The 24,638-nt window shown below is 42.0% G+C and overlaps 2 protein-coding genes across 3 annotated transcripts in view; both read left to right on the top strand.

Annotated features, from left to right (window-relative positions):
- The window catches only part of LOC311128352 (guanine nucleotide-binding protein subunit alpha-13-like), a 38,103-nt gene extending 21,998 nt beyond the window's left edge, over window positions 1-16,105 (top strand). Inside the window, exons 3-6 of the mRNA XM_084160464.1 lie at window positions 8,326-8,376; window positions 8,472-8,672; window positions 8,757-8,891; window positions 13,428-16,105. Coding sequence (XP_084016590.1) covers window positions 8,326-8,376; window positions 8,472-8,672; window positions 8,757-8,891; window positions 13,428-13,664 — 624 coding nt within the window. The 3' untranslated portion in view covers window positions 13,665-16,105. The remainder of the gene's footprint in view (window positions 1-8,325; window positions 8,377-8,471; window positions 8,673-8,756; window positions 8,892-13,427) is intronic.
- A 3,177-nt stretch (window positions 16,106-19,282) lies between these two features.
- Window positions 19,283-22,756, top strand: LOC311128336 (uncharacterized protein). Of its 2 annotated transcripts, none has more exons than XM_084160445.1 (5): window positions 19,283-19,448; window positions 19,795-20,871; window positions 21,043-21,144; window positions 21,702-21,818; window positions 21,915-22,756. In XM_084160445.1, the coding sequence occupies exons 2-5, from the start codon at window positions 19,800-19,802 to the stop codon at window positions 21,941-21,943; spliced, it is 1,320 nt and encodes a 439-aa protein (XP_084016571.1). In that variant the 5' UTR covers window positions 19,283-19,448; window positions 19,795-19,799; the 3' UTR covers window positions 21,944-22,756. The 2 variants fall into 2 exon arrangements, with proteins under 2 accessions (XP_084016571.1, XP_084016572.1); XM_084160446.1 differs by having other exon boundaries at window positions 19,298-19,448; window positions 19,798-20,871.
- The last annotated feature ends 1,882 nt before the right edge of the window (window positions 22,757-24,638 follow it).

The raw sequence follows: 24,638 nt of genomic DNA, 5'->3' as shown, positions 1-24,638 counted from the left end.
TCTTATTTACAATGACGGCCTACACCGGCCAAACCCGGACGACACTGGGCCAATTGTGCGCCGCCCTATGGGACTCCCAATCACGGCCGGTTGTGATACAGCCTGGAATCGAACCAGGGGGTCTGTAGTGACGCCTCAAGCACTGAGATGTAGTGCCTTAGACCGCTGCACCACTCGGGAGAAACAATTGCATAATAGGAACTATTACAAATTGATGGTCCTTGAAAATAAATATTAGTGCTTGAAAAAGTACTTGAAAGTCCTTGAATTTGACTTTCCACTGTCTGTACGAACCCTGTATATGTAACGGGGAATTGATCCAAATAAAAAAATCAAACAGCAAACAATTCACACAATGAAACAATGAATGTGCAGGAATTGGCAGGAGACAGCTGAGCCATTCTGGAGAGAGACTCACCTATATCTTTTCACACACCCCTCCCCTTGTCATATTTTAGATGCTTTTCACTGACAGCCGCAATTCAATAATCAGCTAGGACTATTGCCACGCGCACTGCCCAAATTGCGGCCTTCCAATATAGGCATAGGCCTACAATTTGAAACAATCCACAGAAGCTAATGATCCTCGATTCCTCTGTGGCCAAGTCATGCTTTCTGGTGAAGTATTTAGAATTACCGTAATTTTCGGACTATAAGCCGCGCCTTTTTTCCAATTTTTCGACCCTGCGGCTTATATAACGGTGCGGCTAATCTATGGATTTTTACAGCTAACGGCCACTAGAAGACCTCCTAAATCTATGGATTTTACAGGTTACAGTCCACCAACTTTAACTCTATGGGCTCTATGACCGGTCCGCGCCCCCCACCTTTAAGCGGCGGGCTCCAGCAGGAAAAGCTGGAGGCCGGAAAAGAGTGAGACGGGTAGCGCGCAAAAGTAAAAGTGGAACCGAGAGTGGTACGAGAGACCGAACGAGAGACAGAACGAGAGCAAGACAGACAGACATTACGAGAGCGAGACAGTTTGTCTCTTTCCCGACAATCCCCTCTGTGCACGAACCCTTACATATGGTAATTAAACATTAAAACACCTGCAGCTTATAGTCCAGTGCGGCTTATATATGTACACATCATTCAATATCATTCAATTTAGCTGCTGCGGCTTATACTCCGGTGCGCCTTATAGTGCGGAAAATACGGTATTTAATTTATTTCTGTATAGACAGGAGTAATTATATAATTTAGCCACATTTCTTAACATTTCTTCCCCTATTAGACCCACCACTATGTCATTTCTCTCCTGTTCCATTGGTTTTCATATCAACTTTCTTTAATTGTCCAGAAGCCAAAGGAACAATCCCAGTCAGATTTTTATCTAGGTCACATATAGAACTGCTATTTGGTGCACTGTTTAGAATGGTGTTTTCCTGCGACTTGCATTGTTGGCAAATGTTTGAAAATGCAATTTTATTGGCTGCTTCATTACATGAGTTGCATGTTCTGTTAAGATGCATTACCATAATCTAAATGTTATTTCTGTCATTCTGAGCACTCTGCGTGGACACCCTAATGGGTTATGCAGCCAATGCATATGGGTCTGGTAAATTTCTCAAATGGCCGGTAAATTAAAATCTTCCGGTCACGTTGTCCGGTGCCACGTTTTCCTAACGGAAACCCTGATGCACAGACACACGCACACAGACACAGATTCAGACTCAGCAGAGCTGATCTGAAGTAAAAGTGAAACTGACTTGCTACTGCTTCCTCCCTAATCTCTCAATCTCTCTCTCTCTTTGCGTGTGTGTGTGTGTGAGGTTGGTGTGTGTGTCGCACGCTAAAGAACGTGCATCAGTCCGTTTCCTGTGCAGACCCCAGCTCTCCTGTCTTGACGCCTGGGCTTTCCAAACACACACACTAGGGCTGGGAATTTCCAGGGACCTCACAATACGATATTATCACGATACTTGGGTGCCGATTTCAATTATTTTGTTCCCAATTGAAATGAATAGTAAGTAATGTATTGTGTCATTTTGGAGTCACTTTTATTGTAAATAAGAATTGAATATGTTTCTAAACACTTCTACATTGTGGATGCTACCATCATTGTGCGTAGTCCTGAATGAATCGTGAATAATGAGTGAGAAAGTTAGACGCACAAATATCGTCCGCCAAGACGTGCTAACCTCTCACCATTACAATAACAGGGGAAGTTAGCATTTTCTGGGAGGTATGATATTTATGCCTCTAACTTTCTCACTCATCATTATTCATATAAACATATTCTATTGTTAGTTACAATAAAAGTGACCCCAAAATGACACAATACATTATTTACCATTCATTTCTATTGGGCACAAAATAATCTGAAACACAACCAAAACAAACTGCAAATGCATCCAACAGGTTTGTAGAGTCACAAGCTTAACGTAATCATTGCATGCTATGAATATTAGACCAAATACTTAACTTTTGACCACTTTAATACACATAACAGAATTTGTCCCAATACTTTTGGTCCCCTAAAATGGGAGGACTATGTACAAAAAGTGCTGTAATTTCTAAACAGTTCACTGATTTGATGGATGAAAAATACCCTAAAATTAGTCTGCACTTTAACCTCATAGTCATTGTATCGTTTAGAATCCAAAGTGCCAATACTTTTGGCGCTCACTGTATTTTCCTGATTCTTGACCACTTTTTTGATTTCTTGCCTCCATTGATTTAGTCATCCTATAAGGGTAAAATCCAATAACTGTTGAAAGGATTATGGTAGAAACATGAGGTTTGGACCATTGGTGTTCTTAGAGGAGTATCTACACAATTAGCATGTTATTTTACCCATTGGTCAAACTATGCCTTTTTGATTGGACACCCTAATAATAGGCCTAATAATATAGTCTACTGTATCGATTTTACCCCCATCACTAACACACACAAACACACTGTTTGTTGGTGAGATTGAGTGTGATCCGGGCTGGAATGTTGATCTGCTTACAGACAGAACACACACACTCAGTCAACCCAGCATCTGCTGCCCCGGCTGCATTCAACACTAAACACTAGCACAAAAGTGACATAGCAGTAATGCAGCAGTGACATAACCAGATGTACATGAGGACGCCAAGGAGTCATATCACCATGCCAGAGAGTCTGAGGTGTGTGTGTATAGTAAGAAGGGAGGCAGGATCTGTTACAGTATATAACAAAACATATGCCTAGGTTTCACTTTTGGTTTGGCAGCCTGTACCCGTAGCTGATCTTTCAAATGATTTCCAGGTTCCAGTAGAATAGGGCATGTCTGTATATTTGTCATTGTGTGTTTTCTGCCTGTATGGACAGACACTTGAGCTCTCTGGTCTGTACAGTGGAAATGCTCACCCCTGCCCTCTGTAACCTTAGCCTACGGGCAATTTCTCGGTAATAGAATTACACTTAAAGTGTATGCCAAACAAAAACCATTGATTTCAAAGTTGAACAAACCTTACAACTATGTATAAGGACTACTTTGAACAATTAACACAGAACATTTCACAAAAACACATTTACTGGAAGAACTATGCAGATGCAAAGTTTGGTAACAGAATTACGGTATCACAAGTTTAGACATTACAGTAGAGTGCAGAAGAGTAGAGTGCAGAGCGCAGTAGAGTACAGTAAAGTAGATCTGTTCAGTACAGTTCAATACAGTACATTATATTGTACTCTGCTCTAATGTGCTCTACTGAACTCTACTGTACAGTGGGTGAGGATGCTTGTTACAGTAGATGGAAAGAGGGTAGGTGTCGGTAAGAGCCGGGAGAGGTGACATTAACTGGAGAGAGAGTGAGAGGGAGGGGTGGTCCAGACTGCTTTTACAGTCTTGCGTTGACCACCGAAACTTCTGTACTTTTTCGATACGAGAACATGAAAATGGTTCGGTACTAGAATTTTTGTTACTTAGTACTTCTGTCAAATGTGTCTCATGTCGTATACTGATTGAGAGGATCGAGTCCGTCTTTTAATTTGTCTAAATCTTCTCAAGGGGGCCGTAATAAGCTAGCCAGACTACATGCAATGGTGAGTCGCTGTGTAGACATGTGTATGTATGGTGTGTAGACTTCTAGGGCAATCTAGAAGCTTCAGAAATGAGCTGCAGTGTTGTTTTGGAATTCAACTATTCATTAAATTCATTAGTATCGTTTCGGTATTGTGATACCAAAACTGGTATCGAAGTCAAAATTATGTTATCGTGAAAACGCTACCGTACTGTCCAAACGTGTGAAACATAGATGTCTATGATTTGGTCCGGCCAGGTCGGACTGACAATTTAAACTACTTTTCAACGTCCGTGGACGTCCGGTGTCGGTCGGTGCTCAGTGGGTGAGGATGCTGGTGACAGTAAATGGAACGAGGGTAGGTGTCAGTAAGAGCCATTAACTGGAGTGAGAGGGAGGGGTGGTCCAGACTGTTTTTACAGTCTTGCGTTGACCACCAGACGACAAAAAGAGTGGGGAAAAAACACAAATGACAAATCTGCCCGATTCCGGCCTTGCGGAAGCACCCCCAGATCATCACCGATCCTCCACCAAATTTCACAGTGGGTGCGAGACACTGTGGCTTGTAGGCCTCTCCAGTTTCTCCGTCTAACCATTAGACAACCAGGTGTTGGGCAAAGCTGAAAATTGGACTCATCAGAGAAGATGACCTTACTCCAGTCGTCTACGGTCCAATCCTTATGGTCTTTTGCAAACCTCAGCCTGGCACTTCTTTGCTTCTCATTGATGAAGGGCTTTTTTCTAGCTTTGCACGACTTCAGCCCTGCCCCTAGGAGCCTGTTTCGAACCGTCCTAGCCGTGCACTTCACCCCAGATGCCGTTTGCCATTCTTTTTGTAGGTCACTTGATGTCATCATACGGTTTTTGAGTGACATTTGAATTAGTTGGCGGTCAGTAGAGAGACGTTTTCGCCCTCTGCCGGTCTGTAGCTTTGTTGTCCCCAATGTCTGTTGCATGACCTTGTTCTTATGAACCGCCGTCTTTAAAATTTTAAGGATGGAAGCAACCTGACGGTCACTGTATCCCTCTGCCAGTAAAGCCAGAATTGAACACTTATTTTCCTCACTCAAAACTTTCCTTTTCAACTCTTTTGGCATGGTCAATAGTTCTCTTTTGATTAATATTACTTTTGAGGTACTACACTGTTTTTGCCATCCAGCTGGTCCTATTGCAAGAGGATAGCAGTGGTTTTTATACTTTTTCTCGTTAAATAAGATTTGGTTCAGGTGATCACCTAATCAGTACCTAATTCAGTAGAATGAGGTGTGCCTGTGTTGGAATTCAACAGACACTGGAATGGAATGGCTGTCATACATGTAGAGATGCTGATTTAAGAACAATTTCAAAAGTTTGGGGTCACTTAGAAATGTCCTTGTTTTCTAAAGAAAAGCAATTTTTTTGTCCATTAAAATAACATCAAATTGATCAGAAATAGTGTAGACATTGTTAATGTTGGAAATGGATATTGTAGCTGGAAACGGCTACAATAGTGGAATATCTACGTAGGCATACAGAGGCCCATTATCAGCAACCATCAGTCCTGTGTTCCAATGGCACGTTGTGTTTGCTAATCCAAGTTTATCATTTTAAAAGGATAATTGATCATTAGAAAACACTTTTGCAATTATGTTAGCACAGCTGGAAACTGGTGTGCTGATTTAAAGAAGCAATAAAACTGGCCTTCTTGAGACTAGTTGAGTATCTGGAGCATCAGCAATTGTGGGTTCAATTACAGGATCAAAATGGCCAGAAACACATAACTTTCTTCTGAAACTCGTCAGTCTATTCTTGTTCTGAGAAAAGAAGGCTATTCCATGCGAGAAATTGCCTAGAAACTGAAGATCTCGTACAACATTGTGTACTATTCCCTTCACAGAACAGCGCAAACTGGCTCTAACCAAAATAGAAAGAGGAGTGGGAGGCCCCGGTGCACAACTGAGCAAGAGGACAAATACATTAGTGTCTAGTTTGAGAAACAGACGCCTCACAGGTCCTCAACTGGCAGCTTCATTAAATAGTACCCGCAAAATCCCAGTCTCAACGTCAACAGTGAAGAGGCGACTCTGGGATGCTGACCCTCTAAGCAGAGTTGCAAAGAAAAAGCCATATCTCAGACTGGCCACTAAAAATAAAAGATTAAGATGAGCAAAAGAACAGACACTGGACAGAGGAAGACGAATCGAAGTTTGAGGTGTTGGGTTCACAAAGAATAACATTTGTGAGACGCAGACCAAATGAAAAGATGCTGGAGGAATGCTTGATGCCATCTGTCAAGCATGGTGGAGGCAATGTGATGGTCTGGGGTTGCTTTGGTCGTGGTAAAGTGGGAGATATGTACAGGGTAAAAGGGATCTTGAAGAAGGAAGGCTATCACTCCATTTTGCAACGCCATGCCATACCCTTTGGACGGCGCTTGATTGGAGCCAATTTCCTCCTACAACAGGACAATGACCCAAAGCACAGCTCCAAACTATGCAATAACTATTTAGGGAAGAAGCAGTCAGCTGGTATTCTGTCTATAATGGAGTGGCCAGCACAGTCACCGGATCTCAACCCTATTGAGCTGTTGTGGGAGCAGCTTGACCGTATGGTACGTAAGAAGTGCCCATCAAGCCAATCCAACTTGTGGGAGGTGCTTCAGGAAGCATGGGGTGAAATCTCTTCAGATTACCTCAACAAATTGACAACTAGAATGCCAAAGGTCTGCAAGGCTGTAATTGCTGCACAGAGTTCAAGTAACAGACACATCTCAACAGCAACTGTTCAGAGGAGACTGTAAGAATCAGGCCTTTGTGGTCGAATTGCTGCGAAGAAACCACTACTAAAGGACACCAATAAGAAAAAGACTTGCTTGGGCCAAGAAACACGAGCAATGGACATTAGACAGGTGGAAATCTGTTCTTTGGTCTGATGAGTCCAAATTTGAGATTTTTGCTTCCAACCCACCGTGTCTTTGTGAGACTGTAGGTGAACAGATAATCTCCGCATGTGTGGTTCCCACAATGAAGCATGGAGGAGGAGGTGTGATGGTGCTTTGCTGGTGACACTGTCTGTGATTTATTTAGAATTCAAGGCACACTTAACAAGCATGGCTACCACAGCATTCTGCAGCGATATGCCATCCCATCTGGTTTGCGCTTAGTGGGACTATCATTTGTTTTTCAACAGGACAATGACCCAACACACCTCCAGGCTGTGTAAAGGGCTATTTGACCAAGAAGGAGAGTGATGGAGTGCTGCATCAGATGACCTGGCCTCCACAATCACCCGACCTCAACCCAATTGAGATGGTTTGGGATGAGTTGGACCGCAGAGTGAAGGAAAAGCAGCCAACAAGTGCTCAGCATATGTGGGAACTCCTTCAAGACTGTTGGAAAATGTTCCAGGTGAAGCTGGTTGAGAGAATGCCAAGAGTGTGCAAAGCTGTCAAGGCAAATGGTGGCTACTTTGAAAAATCTAAAATATATATTTTGATTTGTATAACACTTTGTTTGGTTACTACATATGTGTTATTTCATCGTTTTGATTTATTCACTATTATTCTACAATGTAGAAAATAGTAAAAATAAAGAAAAACCCTTGAATGATAGTTTGTCCAAACCTTTGACTGGTACTGTATATACACACAAATACATGCTCACTTCACTCACTCACAGGGAGATCCATGGATGCACTACCCTTACACACTCACTCACAGGGAGATCCATGGATGCACTACCCTTACACACTCACTCACAGGGAGATCCATGGATGCACTACCCTTACACACTCACTCACAGGGAGATCCATGGATGCACTACCCTTACACACTCACTCACAGGGAGATCCATGGATGCACTACCCTTACACACTCACTCACAGGGAGATCCATGGATGCACTACCCTTACACACTCACTCACAGGGAGATCCATGGATGCACTACCCTTACACACTCACTCACAGGGAGATCCATGGATGCACTACCCTTACACACTCACTCACAGGGAGATCCATGGATGCACTACCCTTACACACTCACTCACAGGGAGATCCATGGATGCACTACCCTTACACACTCACTCACAGGGAGATCCATGGATGCACTACCCTTACACACTCACTCACAGGGAGATCCATGGATGCACTACCCTTACACACTCACTCACAGGGAGATCCATGGATGCACTACCCTTACACACTCACTCACAGGGAGATCCATGGATGCACTACCCTTACACACTCACTCACAGGGAGATCCATGGATGCACTACCCTTACACACTCACTCAGGTGCAACATTTTTAGGCTAGTATGATTGTCCATGAAGCTAAAACAAATTTCTCCTCTCTCTTAGGGCGAGTCTGTGAAGTATTTCTTGGACAATGTGGAGATGCTGGGGGATCAGGTAGGTTTCCTCTCTTTCCCTCAATCAATCTACCTCCATCGCTCTCCATCCCCCTCTCATGTCCTCCACTCATCCCTCTTTCTCTCTCCTCCCAGAGCTACATCCCTTCCCAGCAGGACATCCTGCTAGCCCGTAAGCCCACTAAGGGCATCCATGAGTACGACTTTGAGATCAAGAGCGTTCCCTTCAAGATGGTGGACGTGGGAGGACAGCGGTCAGAGAGACGACGGTGGTTCGAGTGTTTTGACTCTGTTACCTCCATACTGTTCCTAGTGTCTTCTTCTGAGTATGACCAGGTACACACACACAGTGGACACACGCTCCCTCTGTTTCTCTCTCTCACACACTCTCCCTGATTTATTTGTATTTATTCTTTCAAGGTCTTGATGGAGGACAGACAGACCAACCGTCTGAGAGAGTCATTGGACATCTTTGAGACGATAGTCAACAACCGAGTCTTCCTCGCCGTCTCCATCATTCTCTTCCTCAACAAGACTGACCTCCTAGAGGAGAAGGTCAGTAACATCGCAATCCCAACAAACACTCTAGGGAGCAGGGTTCACACTCAAGAAAATAAGCTCTATTCGCTTTTCAGAGATAAATGTACTGATGCCAAGTATTGTAATTGAAGCCACACCAACCTTCAGATTATACTAGGGCTGACCCCAATTAGTCAGCTGGTCGATTGTTTGGTCGATAGGCAGTTGGTTGACTAAGATTTTTTTTTTGTCGAGCAGTAGCAAAAAATATATGCGGCCATCTCAGTGAACTAATCCATTGCGGAGGCCTAGACTAAAAGCCAATTTATGCTTGATTTGTAAATGTGGTCGGTGGCTCCATATGGCGGATGTGACGTAATTGTGTAGCCTTCGGAGGCACGCAGAGGCCAAATCGAGCTCCATACCACATCGCCATGCGCCTCCCAAAAGTTGTAACAATGCCGAGGCCTCTGTATAGCTCCGCATTGACATGATTGGTTGACGGTAGGTGGGGGCGGTACATTCTGTATGAACACAAACTCACTTCCTTGACAATTTCCTTCACAACAGTTCTGCACTGCTCCGCGAAGCGCAAGAAGTATGAATGCCCTGACTTCTGCAGAGGCCATATCACTGTAAATGCTGCATGGCCGATGCGGAGGCCGGATTAACCATGCAGCGCCCAGATGCACAATGCGCTTCTCTCTCCAGAATGCGCTCTCTCCCGTCAATTTGTGCACATTCTTTGTTTCATAACTTAATTGTGTGAATTGTTTGCGTTTGGTTGTTAGTGGATATCAATTCCCCATTACATATATCACCAGTAGTACATTTACCATTAATTCCTCTCATTTCTAATCTACAATGTTTGTTTGGTTATGGTAAATTCTGTTAATGCATTCAATATATTATGATTCCTTTTACCGTTCTCATTGTCGGAGTGGACGCATTGTTTGCAGAGCGCACAACCTATGCAACACTTGTGAGAAACAAGTTTTCGTTTATTTCATTCCATTTACGAGTTTTGTCAATTCAATTTAGTCATTGTCTTTTGTTTGGAGCGCTCCTGTCAATGTTGAGTAAGGACGCACACCTGATTCCGCTTTGAAGTAGGCCTATAGGCTACCTGGCCTGCGCGCAAATGTAGGCATATAAACGTGCCCATTTGGACATCTGATAGTATTTCTGATTGGCTTAACGCACCACCACTAATGACCTGTGGAGCTTCTCAAAGTAATGTTTTCTTCACCTCAAACAGCACGCAAACAAAGTCTGTTTTTACATCCATTGAGAATGACAAAAGTTCCTCAATTTATTTGAAAAATCTTTCCAGCTGTCTCCCTTTCGATAACCACTCAGCGTGAAAGGGAAAAATGTCATGCTCTAATCCAGTGGAAATGTCATAAAATAGGCCTACCTGATTACTTCTTATCAGTGCTTGACTTGGACTGAAATAGGTTCCGGTACTCATTTTGGGTGCTAGTACTGTTTATATTTAGGTGCAGGAGCTCCACACTACTTTTGAGCTAATATTCTATAAGAGGAACAGGAGCTCAAGCAGTAGAACATTTGAGGTGTCAGTAGTCCACTCCGGTGAGGTCCTGCCCAAGTCAAGCACTGCTTCTTATCCCTTGCCCAAATAGCCTATAGCTGTGTCAGTCCTGAGCTTACTGGCACTGGAAACTCTGAGGGCCCAGAATATTTTATACAACGTTGCAAGTTCACTAGCACAAGCTTCTGGCAGACCCAAGTTAATAGTTGATACAATGTTTCAAGTTCGTTGCAAACAGGCCATGCTTAGCCAATGTGCTTTATAGGATATTTATTTTTATCAGGATATTGTCTACCTGCAGGCTGCAATGTTTTTATTTGTTGGCTTTATGTAGGCTATTTTTACATAGTTGGCAATGGCAATAGAAGTTACTTTTTAGGTTTGGATAGAATGTTGATTGACCACATGACAATGATTTTGAGATATAAAGACGTTATTATAAATTAAATTAAACTTTTCCACGAAAATGTGCATATGAAAACCATAACTGGCACGCAGATTGGTAGAAATGGTAAGATAAATTGGCATTTCACATGAGAAAGGTTGCCGACTCCTCCTGTAGCCTATTACCGGCAACTTCAGGAGAGTAATGGCAGAATCTGCGAAAGCCAGCAGGAGAGGGAGGAGAATGGTTGGGTCAGGTTTTTTCTTCTGGTTATCTAGATCTCTGGCTCCCGTTTGAGTCATTTGTGTCATCAAACAGTAAGCTTAAAGCATCAGACAAGCTCAATGCATACAGCTGATGTGTCTATATATGGAAAAATACACATTTAAAAGAACAGATTACTTTCAGTCGACCAAGATGTTTTTTTAGTCGGGGACAGCCCTGGATCCTACTGACGTTCCATGTTGTCTACACACACACCCTCACTCACACACTCATTACTGACGCCACACACTTACACCCACATGCTCACACCTACGCTGCTGATAAAATTATTATTGATTACATTTTTTACTACCATTTACACTGCTGTTCATTAATTATTGATTGTCATTACCATTTAGTATCTATTTATCCCGCTACTGGTCACTATTACTCCTGTTTACATGTATATATTTCCATTAGTATATTACCATATGTATTTATATATTCCTGCTATCAGTCACTTTTCAGCCCTGTTTACATCTATAGCTTTCTACCAGTCACTGTTTATGTATAAACCCACCTCAACCACTCCAGTTCCCCTTCACCAGGGTTTCCGTTAGCCGGTAAATGCCGGCTTTTGGCCAAAATAATAAATACAATTGTTGCAGGCCAAATTGTCAGAAAAAAAATAATTCCATTGCAAAATAATACTTTTTATTCATTGATGGAAATACCAGTCGATGTGGTCCAACTTCAAAGGCAAATATACTTCATAGGGTAATAAATCCTCAAGCTGCTGGGACATTAGTGTCGGGTGTTTATCTACTCAAAATTGGCGAAGATTGTGTTGATTATCCCCATTTTCAGTGTGCCCGCCGAGAGGGGATTCTTTCTCCAAAACAGAGTAAAGACGGCCTCAAGATCGCACCTTCTTGAGGACAAAGTACGAGGCTGATGCGCATTGCAAGCTTCTCCAAGGAGTTGGACAGTTTTGACTTCCCAACAGCAGCGGCTCACTTTGAGCAGGCCGAGGTCCGCCACAAACGGAAGTAAATTGGAGGCAAATTGTGTTCGTCGGGCCTGTTCCTAGCAGTTCTGCTGCCGCCCTAGGCAAGATCATAATATGCCACCCGTGTCATGTATAGTATAAAGATTTGGAATGGAATGATAGAGTAGAGTAATGGTGTGTATCATTGGCCGTTGGTGCATTTCAGTTGAGCTTCTTTAGTAGCACTTGGAAACGAAACATCGTTGCCAACTATTCAAATCAGAGAGTTAAAATGTTGCAATCACTAGGCAGCCAACTGCCTATAGTAGGAAACAGAGTTGTTATCAATAAACCACGTATATCACACATGACACAAGTTACGACCCCACGATAGTTCAAATGACAATAAACAACATTTATTAACATCATCCATTAGCACTGTAAAAAGAGTATCATTTTAGCTTTGGAAACAAGTGCTTTCATAAATGCATGGCGCGGGCCTCGTTTCACAGGAGCATTGTAAAATGAGCTTTCTCTCAATGAACCAGTCTTAACGAATTTCGTTTTATTTACATATGAGTTTTTATAATTTATTCATTTTGTGGCTGCCTAGAGTGGCCTCGTTCCACTGCTGTGGTGCTGATTTGCAGCGGGAGTGGGGAGGGCCGGCCCTGGTGTTGTAGACAGCCATGTTTTGTTATTTATTAAGCCTAATTAAAATGTTCATGCCTAGGCTAAATTAAATTAGAGGCCTAGATTGTATTTGAAAACAGCTGTATTTTGTTATTAATTAAAGTGTTCATACAAATGGCCTATAGGACAGGTCGTTCGCAAAATATATTATACAAATGTTATATTTTGAAGTTGTTTTTATTACTGTGTAGGCAACTTGTTCTTTTTTTTAAAAATAATGTTAATTTATAATTTATAGCAGGGATGAAGATATGCAACAGACAATGTTTTGCTTTTCAATAAAACCTGTCATGTTGGTATAAGAACATCGTTCTACTTGATTGTAATACAACTTTACAGGCTAATTTATATTCTGTTAAAATGAATTAAAATCATCTAAATGTGATTTTGAGCACCGTGGGTGGACGCCGATCTGGATGCAGACCGATGTCCGGTAGATTTCTCAAATGTCCGGTAAATTTTAAAATCTTGCCGGTTATGTTGTCCTGTGCCAAATTTACCTGATGGAAACCCTGCCCTGCACATTGAATAAGGGACTGGCACTGACCTGTATATACTTGCGTTCTCGTGTTTCTTGAACTTATATCGTACGTCTTCTGTGTTTTTATTCTATTTTCTATTATCTACTGCAGTGTTGGGAAAGAGCTCTCAGGAAATAATTTCACTGTATTGATTTGCACCTGTTGTATTCTGTGCCCGTGGGGAATAAACGTTTAAACTTTGTGTTGATCTGATCCCTGTTCCCGGCAGGTCTCGAACATTTCACTGAAGAAATACTTTCCAGAGTACACGGGGCCGGACCACAGCCTGCCAGACGTCCAGAAGTTCTTAGTGGACTGTTTCCGGGGGAAGAGAAGAGACGCGACACAGAAGCCCCTGTACCACCACTTCACCACAGCCATCAACACGGAGAACATCCGCCTGGTGTTCAGAGACGTCAAGGATACCATCCTCCATGAAAACCTCAAACAGCTTATGCTCCAGTGACCTATGACCTCTAGAGAGGACCTGAGAGGAACCAGCCTCCAAAAGGACCCCAGAGAGGACTTATTCTCCCACCTGAAAGAGGACCTGATCGAGTACTGCTCTCACCTTCAAAAGAGGACCGGATTGAGGACACCAGTGCCTTGGGGAGGACCTTGATATTCCACTTTTGTTGTTTTTAGATGGTTTTATTTGGTTTTTACTGCACTGTGTTGAGTGGATGGTCTATAGGTCAGTTTGACCTTCTAGGAGCCAGGGACATGATTGAACGCTGGATAATAAGCACTGCCCTGGATCAGTTTTGAAGCCTGCCATGCTGTCAGCCCCTCTCCTGTACACTGATCTGAGAGCTGTGTGACTGACAGAAACCACAACGCCTTCATACAACAATGTCTTAATAACCCTTCATCACTGTGTGCGTGTGTGTGTACCTTTCTAGCCTTAAGTCTTGGCGTTAGCCATCATGTAATCAATCATGTCCTTTATAATCTATGCATTTTAATGTGTGTGTATGCAGTTTACAATTTTCCACCTTTCTATTCCCAGGTAGTTATCATGTAATTCTGCTGTAAGGACACAAAACACACACACACAGTTGGGCGATTAGCTAGTATTGTTATCTCAGGGTTGTACGGAGGTCACTCTATAAAGGATGTCATTATCGTGTTGTAATAATCAGTCTGGCCATAGGTCTGTCATCTATTGTCTTTACCCCTCAAATTCAAATCTGGACCTCCACTGCTTTTTTATTTGTATTATTCCCCTCTAATCAGGGACTGATTTAGACCTGGTGGGTGCAATTAATTATCAGGTAGAACAGAAAACCAGCAGCACTCCGTACCTCGTAGGGTAAGATTTGAATACCCCCGTTCTATAGTGTATATCCCAGGTTGAAGCGTTAGATTTTTTTGTTAAATGTCTTCCTGTGAGAACCTGTTCTGGGACGTATTCATTAAGCACGAAGTGGAATAAAACAGGCTGAAACAGGGAGATACTATCTGAACTTGTCCAATAAGAAACGCTTGTTTTCTTTTTCCATTGCACAATGTTTTGAAAAATAATTCTGCATTGTGCCCTAATGAAAACAACCCAGAAGAGCAGAGGGGGCGTGTCTCAGACCCTGGGCTACGTTCATTTGGGGCGCAACGATACAGAACTTTCAAGTAGATACGTATGTGTGTTAATTTCTGTCTGAACGTTCTATAACGTTTTGCCCCCACGGAACGTGGACCAGGTTACCACGACAAGTTAAAGGTACCGCCTCCTCCTTCCCTCTCCTCGCTTCCCATTGGTGGCCTTGTACAGGGACGTTGTGTTGGTCAGTGAGGTTGTCTAATGAATGTGATCATGTTTATAGTTGTACAGACTGACTCAAATGTATCTTTTAGTTTAAAATCATGATGACGGATGTTTTTTTGTTTCCGCTCCATACTGTAACCTGTCGTTGATGTTCATAGTGTTTATAGGTATGCTGACACTGTAAGGTACGCCACCTCATAGTGCTGAAAGACAGCTAGAGACTGACTCCAGATTAGCGGTTCTCTCCTGCCAAGTCGCACTGTGCCTTTTCTATCTGTAAGGATCAACTGTCCTAGTTTCTCTAGCTACGGAGATGACGCGTCTGTCTTTCCACTGTGCCTCTCTCTGGCTCTGGCCTTGTACAGACTGACACCTGGGTCCGGATTCACAAAACCTTGTAAGAAGACATTTCTTAAGTGCCATTTTTTCCGTAACTTTATACTTAAAAATAAACATATGAAAAGTTGCTATTCCTCAATAAGGTTCTTGCAAATGTTCATAATTTTCTTCCAATGTTTCGTCCTAAGAAAATAGTTAAGAAGAAATTAGATTCTTGAAAATAAAGTTATTGGATTTCTTCTTGGAAATGTTCTTAATTCCAAGACAGCTAAACCCTTGTCTTAAACTCATGGAAGTGAGAAAATAAGCTAATGAAAGCAATTGAACATGTTTATTGACTCAAAACTAACTCTGAAAGTTTCAGTATAGTTTTAAATCCAATAAAACATTTTAGACCAGTAATCTCGGTAAGAAATATGCTAACATGATTGCCCTTGCTAGCTAGCTCAGTTTCCTAGCGACAATCATTTCAGGAAGATAGTTAAGAAGTTTGTAAGAAAATCATGAATTATTATGAAACGTTTGAGTAATTGCACTTACGAACTATCTTAAGAAGCTTCTTATGCATAACAGTTTTGTAAAACTGGGCCCTGATGCCTTAGTTGTAATATAAAACTGTTTACTTCCATGTGTAAATGGCTGTAAAAAAAAAAAAAAAGAGGAAAAAAAAGGCTGATTATTAGCTGATCGCTGTTTCACTGTTGGCCTTGTCAATGAACAGACTATGGACATCTGTCATTTCTTTCTCTAACAATCTGCATTCTTTTTTTAATGCCACTAATTTTCACAATAAAACACATTGTTCTAATAAAGTGTGATTTGTCATTCATTCAGCCCATAGACTATAAAGCAGCGGTTCTTAAGTCTGGACCAGAGGCCTCCCCAGGGTGCATATTTTTTGCTCCAGCCCAACACTAGCACACATGATTCAACTATCCAAGGGCTTGATGATTACTGGTAGTTGACAATACCTTGAGAAACCCTGGTATAATGTGTTGCAGAGAGTAAGAGGCGAAGCGACAGGAATAACTGGGCCCAAAATCTGTCTTCTCCAGCAGATGCCGTTTTTTAGTTAACAAAAAAATATTTGATCGAATAGAAGTTTTGTAATGATTAAGTTGTTACAAGTGTACTGATATGAGTAGGACATGTGATATCCCAGAAACTTTGAGAAAAAACACGTTGCCACAGTCGTCAACCCCACCTATTTCTACAATGTATCTTCTTTACAAAAGTGTGATTTTAACCCCTAACCTTAACCACACTGCTAACCTTATGCCTAACCTTAAATTAAGACCAAAAAGCATGTTTTTTCCCCCCATTAATTTTAATGATTTAGATTTTGTGGCTGTGGTAACTAGTGGAAATAGTTTTGCCTGTTGTTCACATTCGTATCTGCCCTCTCATTGGCTAGAATGGTCCCACCTGATCTTGTCTAGGGCTGTTGCAGTGACCATATTACTGCCACACCGGCGGTCACGAGTCATGAAGTTCAGTCAAATTCCATGTGACCGTTTAGCCAAGGTAATTAGGATTCTCCAAGCTCTGATGCTGTTGATGGTCATTAGTAGCCTACCAAACTTGCTAACTGCCTGGTACTCAGCTCTCTGTTGTCCCTCTAATCACTCTGACATCAATGCAAACGTAATCGAAAATCTAATCAAACATTTCATGAGAGCTCATGTTGCGCAACATTTCAATGGGCTATGCAATTGCGTGAGAAAACAGTGATAAACTATTAAAAAGAGGATGATCCCATCAGCTTTCTATAGGCTAGGCCTAATATACTTATTTCTCAACTTTCCTAATATTAAGCACATTGCTTATCTTTACAACAGGAGTATAGCCTACCTGGCTGGCATGAAAATGAACCACGGGAAAAGAGTCCTCCATTCGCTATTTAAGTGCATAGATGACATGTAATCGCAAATGCAATTATGCTTGTAATGCTTTTATTATGAAGGTGCATTTCTATGGTGAAAAATGTCTTCCCCAAACTTTAAACTGCTTATGTATGCCAGTTAGGCTCTACACCCGTTGTAAAGCGGATTCATGTGCTTAAATTTAAGAAGTTATTTGGCCACTTCAGTTGTGACACAAACCTTATCAAAAAATATAGGCCTATGAGCTAGGCTACATGAGGTGTGCGACTATGATTTGAAAAAGTTGCCAAAAAAAGGCATGTGCTGTTTCTTGCTTTACTGCACACAAGCTGGGCGTCATTCATAAGTGCTAATATATCATTCACAAATGATAGGCTAATATTGTCACCCATCAGACTATTCTTGATTTAATCTTGTCTTTACATATACTAAATAATATATGTGTGAAATTTGTTTTGATTTAGAATGGACCATTATCATGCATCGATTATCATGTCACCAGAATAAGAAGACCCTCGATATTTATTGGAAAGGAGTATCAAACTCATCACCTTGCACTTTCACCGCCCTGTGAAGTTCCTCATAATTTATTTCATCTGTAGCCTAATAAACTGCATGCTTTCCCGACAAGTCGTAGTGGGAGAACCACACAATGTCATCACGTGACTCCAAATTGACTTCGATATGATGGTTATTTAAGCAATAAGGCCCGAGGAGGTGTGGTATATGGCCAATATACCATGGCAAAGGTCTGTTCTTAAGCGTGACGCAACGGAAATTGCCTGGATACAGCCCTTAGCCGTGGTATATTGGCCATATACCACAAACCCCAGAGGTGCCTTATTGCTATTATAAACTGGTTACCAACAATAATTAGAGTAGTAAAAATAAATGTTTTGTCATACCCGTGGTATACGGTCTAATATACCACGGCTGTCAGCCAATCAGCATTCAGAGCTCGAACCATCCAGTTTATAATATATACATATTTGTGCATAAAAGCGTTTCTCGCATAATTAATTTTACTGACACAAAAAGATCCCACCTTGTCTAGCGTATTTTGTTTTGTCGATATTTGGAAAGTTTACAGACAAATCTTCTGTTTCCATCAGGCCTGTCATGACATGTTTTATCCTATGTACTTTACTTGCATAGAAAGGATCATCTTTGGTTCCAATCTCTCTGTTCACTGGAGCTGTAGCAAGGATGTTTATAACTAACCCCAAATGGACCATAGCCTTTGGTTTTCAATGGGAACAATGAATCATAGTCGGCAGAACAAACAAGGAGGTGTGCAGAGCCAAGCAAGAGCTAGCGAGATCCTGTTGGGGGCGTTCTATCGTTATTTGCATATTTCCGTTAGCAAAACGCCTACCTTGAAGTGCGCCTGTACAATAACTAAATTCGCCCTTGCACTCCTTCTAAACAACGCAATTTTTGGCAAAGTGTAAAGTCTACAAACCTTAGTCCACTCTGTTCGTAACAGATTCTAGTGTTGGGAACAGAAAACTGTATTGAGATCAAATGTTTCATAGATGAGAACATTTGGAGAATGTCCTCCCAAATCCACCTCGTTCCATCTTCTAAAGGCCAAATCAAACGGAACGAGCTTTGCTTCGCGTTTTGACTGCGTTGACACTCGCGGCCCGACTGTTTTCTGTCGTTCACTACCGTGTATTCTATTCGCGTTTCGTTTGATTTGGCCTTCCCACTGCCGGCCACTGGGCTTCCTCTCATCAACATATTTGGTAGGGATTGGAAACGCCAAGCGGATGTTTCACATTTATACATCCGGTGAAATATCTGTCTCATTGTTCTATCTGTGGCTGTAGTTTCCACTAGGGGTCAGCAAAGGTCTATTTCTCAACAACCACGCCCGCTTTCTCTAGACTACTATTTATTGTGTCGTTTTTATCGTTACAACTCTAACCAATTGCTGTATCGGTAACGAGTGCAATAACAGTTCGTTTTTAAAAAGTAATATCAGACATTTCTAAAGCTTTATCTGTGCTGAAAATATTTTCGATGTGGAATAATCTTGCTAATTTACTCAGGCGTTTACTTGTGCTACCGAAGGGGTCTTTTCCAAAAGTATTTAGCAGACAAAAAAAACTCAGAATGTTACGGTTGAACCAACTTGTGCGCACAATGTTCCATGCGTACAGTAGGTACAGTAAATTGACACAAGTTTACATTTCGTCAAGAATACGATAAACATTAGAAGCTGTTGCAGTGGTGCTGGTTTCGTTCAAGCAACCAACAAAGGGCAAGTCAAGTTGAATCTGATTCTTTCTCAAATTCACTCAAGACTCATGTCATGCGGGTTATGTAAACCAAGATGGCATTGCCCATTGTCAGGAGCAGGACTCTGGCTATGCAGACTAGAAAAGCCTAATAATGGTCATCAAACTCATTATCCCTTTTGATTGAGAAAAAAGTAATGCATGTATTACATATTAATGTATAGATTATATAGAGTTTTTTTCTCTAACATATTAAAGCTAGAAAGTTATTGGAGGTAATGTAATCCTTTGTGTCAATATGGTCAAACTCTGTCAGACAATAATAACAACATAATATTTAAATAATCTACAATCTTCTCTCTTTTCCAGCAGTGATGTCGTCCTCCAGCGAAACATGTCCGTTCTGTGGGAAAAACTTCAAGAGACTGAACAGCCACCTTCCCAGATGCAAGATGGCTCCGGTCGCCACGACAACACAAAGCTCCCAGACTCCTCCTGGCCCACCTGACCTCATCACAGACAAGAACAGCAAGAAGACATCGTTATCATTGTCTTCTTCATCACCATCAACAACTTCTACTAAGAGTAAGAAGACATCATCTTTGTCTCCATCCCCAGCGTTATCACCATTGGCAATTACAACCAAGAGTAAGAAAACATCATCATCATTGACAACTACTAAAAACAGTAAGAAAGCACCGTCACCTTCCTCCTCCTCGTCATCAACGACTTCAAAGAAACGGCAGAAGCTCCTTGATGAGACTTTGATTCTCTCCAAGGACAGTCTGGCAAAAGATCCAGCCAAGACCCACACAAAACCCAAAGCGATAGCCAAACTCAAAGCAGCCCCAGTCCCTGCTACAGCCCCATTGAGCACTAAAGCCAAAGCTGCCTCTAAGAAGAAGGTTTCACTGAGAGAGCAGATTGAACTATCCACTCAGACAGCCGCCATAGCTGCTGCCACACTATCCCAGGAATCTTTATCAGGGGCACAGAGTGAAGCAAGACCCTTCTGGAAGGTGGAGGTGGGGAGCAGTAGAGAGGAGGTGGGAGGAGAAGAGAAGCTGCAGTGTTCAGGGAGTGGTCAGCCCAGACCCAGCATCCAGGACCACACCACCCTCAAACCTGACTGGCTGTACAGCAAGACAACCGCACTGGACCATAATCCAACCATAACCGCAGACCTCAATAAAGACAGTCTACGCAGCAAGACAAGCAACAGGGGACTACTCACGGTCAACCATGTTTCATCAGTGCTGGACCGTGTTCAGACCACAACTGCTGATCGTAACAAAGACAATCTGTATAACAAGACCAGAAGACTGCTCACGGTTGACCTCGGTCAAACCTCCGCGAGAACGGAGTCAGCAACTGCCAATCAGAGCGTGACAAGGGAGAAAGCGCCATTCGACACCATGAAGTATGGCACTGAGCAGAGGATAATGGGTCTGTAGTGTTTCTCTGGTCCTACTGTGTTATGGCTGCCTAGCCCGTTAACCATTGGCATCTCTACTCCATGTAGATGAGGCCATCACTAACTAACTGGTTAACCATTGACATCTCTACTCCCTTTAGATGATGAGACCATCACTAACTGACTGGCATGTTGTGTTGTAGGTACGCTGTCTCTAGGGGAGGTGAGGCTGAAGGAACTGCCTGGCTGGATCGCTACCAGAGCTCCCCGCAACCCCAGAAATGGAGTGCAGGCCCTGAACAGTGGTAGGAGGACACCTTACACCAGGGATCATCAACTAGATTCAGCCGCAGGATGATTTTTGTTTCTTGAGCGGATGGTCAAGGGGCCGCAAGAACCCCAGATATATTTGACTAAAACATAATCATTTCAAACCTTCTTACATCTGTATACGATCACATACACTGAGTATACAAAACATTAAGAAGTTACCGGCTACTGAGTTGAGGTGAAAATGGTGGAAACAACTTTTAATGTACACTGAGTGTACAAAACATTAGGAACACCTGCTCTTTCCATGACATAGACTGACCAGATGAATCTAGGTGAAATCTATTAGCCCTTATTGATGTCACCTGTTAAATCCACTTCAGTCATCAGTGTAGATGAAGGGGAGGAGACGAGTTAAAGAAGGATTTTTAAGCCTTGAGACAATTGAGACATGGATTGTGTATGTGTGCCATTGAGGGCGAGTGGGCAAGACAAAATGTAAGCACCTTTGAACGGGGTATCCCATTATATCTTTTTTAGGTCCAACTCTCATCTACCATCTCTCTCTCTTTCTTTCTGTCTCTTTCTCTAGGATGGCAGTGGTACTACAGGAGGTATATAGATGTGAGGAAAGGTGGAGTGGGAGGAGTGGCCATGCTGCTAGCAGGATACTGCATCCTGGGCTACACCTGGCACTACCCACACATCAGTAAGTGTGTGTGTGTCACTTTCTTCAGAAAATATTGACTGACTTTCTTTATCTTTCTATGCTTACTGACTTTATTGTGTGTTTTTCCCTCAATAGAGCATGACCGCTGGAGGAAGTACCACTGAGCCCTGCTGAGCCCCAGCAGTAGGGGTCAAACTAAGGGGAAACCTCTCACTCTGGGAGCGCGCCCCTAGTGGTGTGGTGGAGAAACCCTTTCCAACAGGAGACATATTTGACGAGCTGCAGCTATGGTGAAAAACGCTTTGGCTCTATACATATATTCTTCTGTGTGAAAGGAGATGAGATGTATACAGAAGCAACACTGAGGTGCTGAGGGAAATGGTCTCATTTCAGTTTGAAGTTTAATTTCTTGAATACAACTCTTTATTTATCTTAAGTATTTATGTTGCATTTTCTGTTGTTTCGTTAACTGTTTATGAAAGGGAAGGATACCTCAATGTTACAGCACTTTTTCTAGGACAAGTTAAAATGAATTGTGTGTTCTCTCTAAACTAGTGAGAACAGCACCAAAGCTAAACCAGCACTCCTTAAGGACTCCCAGCCGGTCCAGCAAGTGTCACTGTTGGACTGTTTTTGTTTAAACTGACAATGCGTTAATGTGTGTAGCAATGCCTCAAATGATTGAATGTAAAATCCTGACCAGCCATGAGACAAACTTGCCCCAAGTATTATTATAACAAGTATTACGGTGTGTGTGCATGCAGTATTTAACGGACTGTGAATGTTTTACCAATACTAAATGTTTTGGAGAAAGGTTAAGTTTCAAATGAATCAAGCTGTGCCTGTTTATGATTGTATTCCAAATGAATTTATTATTGACTTTTCTCTTTCTGTTGTAGTGAACACACAAACTAAAACTGAACTGACAGTATTTTTGTAACGATTTCTTTTGGAACACTTCATTGCCAACAGAATACAAAAAAACAACTTAATTCTCATGTTTTACATTCTTTTTTTTCCTTTACAAAAAAGTATCAATATTGTTTCATTTTTTATATATATATATAAAAAAAACTATACAAATCATGTACAGAGTGAGACAAACAAAAGTCAACAGTGAAAATGAGGGTAATGAAGTAAAAATGTGTCACTCCTTGGCAGAAAGAGCCTAGTATATCAACCCAAGTCCTTAGGCACTCCTGAGTGAAATGACTGTTCCCCATAAAGTGCACTACTTTTGATCAGAGCCACATAAGCTCGTCAAAAGTAGTGCACTATCACAGGCATAGGGTGTCATTAGAGACATACGGGTCCTCAGGACCAGGGCTGAAATACAGAGGGTTGAGAAGGCCTCACTCACAAGACACAAGACAAACTGTAGAACAGACAGCTGTGTTCTCTCTAAGGCCTTCAGTCTGTTCATTCAGTCAATTTATGAGCATAGTTTACAGACACTTCTCTCCTCCCTCTCTCCTGTTGATTGGGGTTTAACTGTTGGGAGGGAGAGGAGGATTGAGTGAAGTGATGGACAGAATGAAGGAGAGGAAACTTAAGTGGGCGAAGTAATGAGTAACATTCGTCCAGCACACGTACGCAGAGACATACACGTACAACCCATGACCTTCCAGGGTCGTTAAATCTCATGAAACGTGTTACCATGGTTGCGTGTTGACTTCGCTGGGACACACATCCCTAACCACACAAATAGTGATTTATAAAAGATAAACATGTCGAAACATTTCTCCCTCAATCTGAGGAGTTAGCTCCCCCCCAACACCAATACACGCCGACGAGAGTGAATGTGAGTGCGGAGGGGCGTCACATACCTTTAAGGTACAAAATAAAAATGCCAAATAAGATAAAATGACAAAACTGACAGAAAATCAAAAGCTGCTTGTTTAGTCGTTATATAGACACACTTGAGTGGGAGTGAGTCTCTCTGGCTTGACTTTACTATGAAAAGTAGAGAACACAAAAACCATCAATTACTATTTTATTTTATGTGTAGGTGTGTAATGTCAAGTGCAAAAATTAAAGGCCATTTCTTACAAGGCTTCTTCATGTATGCACTCACTAACTGTAAGTCGCTCTGGATAAGAGCGTCTGCTAAATGACTAAAAATGTAAACATTTCAAGGACAACATAGAATTTCTCAGGCACAGAATCATCATCTTCCTCCTCCCTGAACTTCAGCATTGTGGGACGTGGCCTAACATTGGGGTTCAGGAATTGAGGAATTTTTGTATAGAGGTCAATGAGAGACGGTGTCGAATTTGGTCAACAAAAAATGTAATTGCTAATTTGCTACATGAGGCTTATTTGATCCAATATACGTTTCGCAATGGTTAGGTTGTTACGAATGCACTGATATAAGTGGACGTGGACGTGGCATTTCGGCAACTTTGGAAAAAAACGACTTTATATCCGAGTTGTACCTGTCATAGAGATATATAGCAGACTCATCATGGATATAACTCGTTTTAAAGTGGCCATTGGGGCTTCCACCATTTTAAAGTAGTCAACTCAGTGGGGATTCCTGAGTTGGGAGCAATCAGCCAATGAAGAAGAAGAAAATGTACTACTTTAAAATGGAGGTAGCCTCAATGGCGCTGCCTGTGCTGTCACAGACACAAAGATGAGTCCTCCATCCATCTCTATCGCCTGTTGTTCACACGCGTATCTGCCCTCTCATTGGCTAAAATAGTCGTACCTGATCTCGCCTCCTCCCACCTGCCTTCCATCTTTGAGGACATGTACTTCCATTGTTAGAGGTCAATCAACTATCTTGTCAATATAATAGACAATCTTTGCATCCTCTCCCCACTCACACCCAACAGGATATGATGTCACAGAGGTCAT

Source organism: Coregonus lavaretus, assembly GCF_964263955.1.
Source record: "Coregonus lavaretus genome assembly, chromosome: 1".
NCBI classification, from domain to species: domain Eukaryota; kingdom Metazoa; phylum Chordata; class Actinopteri; order Salmoniformes; family Salmonidae; genus Coregonus; species Coregonus lavaretus.
This window is presented reverse-complemented; position numbering and strand designations above follow the sequence as displayed.

What these genes read in the sequence shown, in the direction of transcription:
- LOC311128336 (XM_084160445.1), top strand. Translation starts at nt 19,800, where the DNA reads ATGTCGTCCTCCAGCGAAACATGTCCGTTCTGTGGGAAAAACTTCAAG. An exon ending in AGTGCAGGCCCTGAACAGTG is followed by an intron (nt 21,145 to 21,701) that starts GTAGGAGGACAC and finishes CTCTTTCTCTAG; the next exon opens with GATGGCAGTGGTACTACAGG. An exon ending in CTGGCACTACCCACACATCA is followed by an intron (nt 21,819 to 21,914) that starts GTAAGTGTGTGT and finishes TTCCCTCAATAG; the next exon opens with AGCATGACCGCTGGAGGAAG.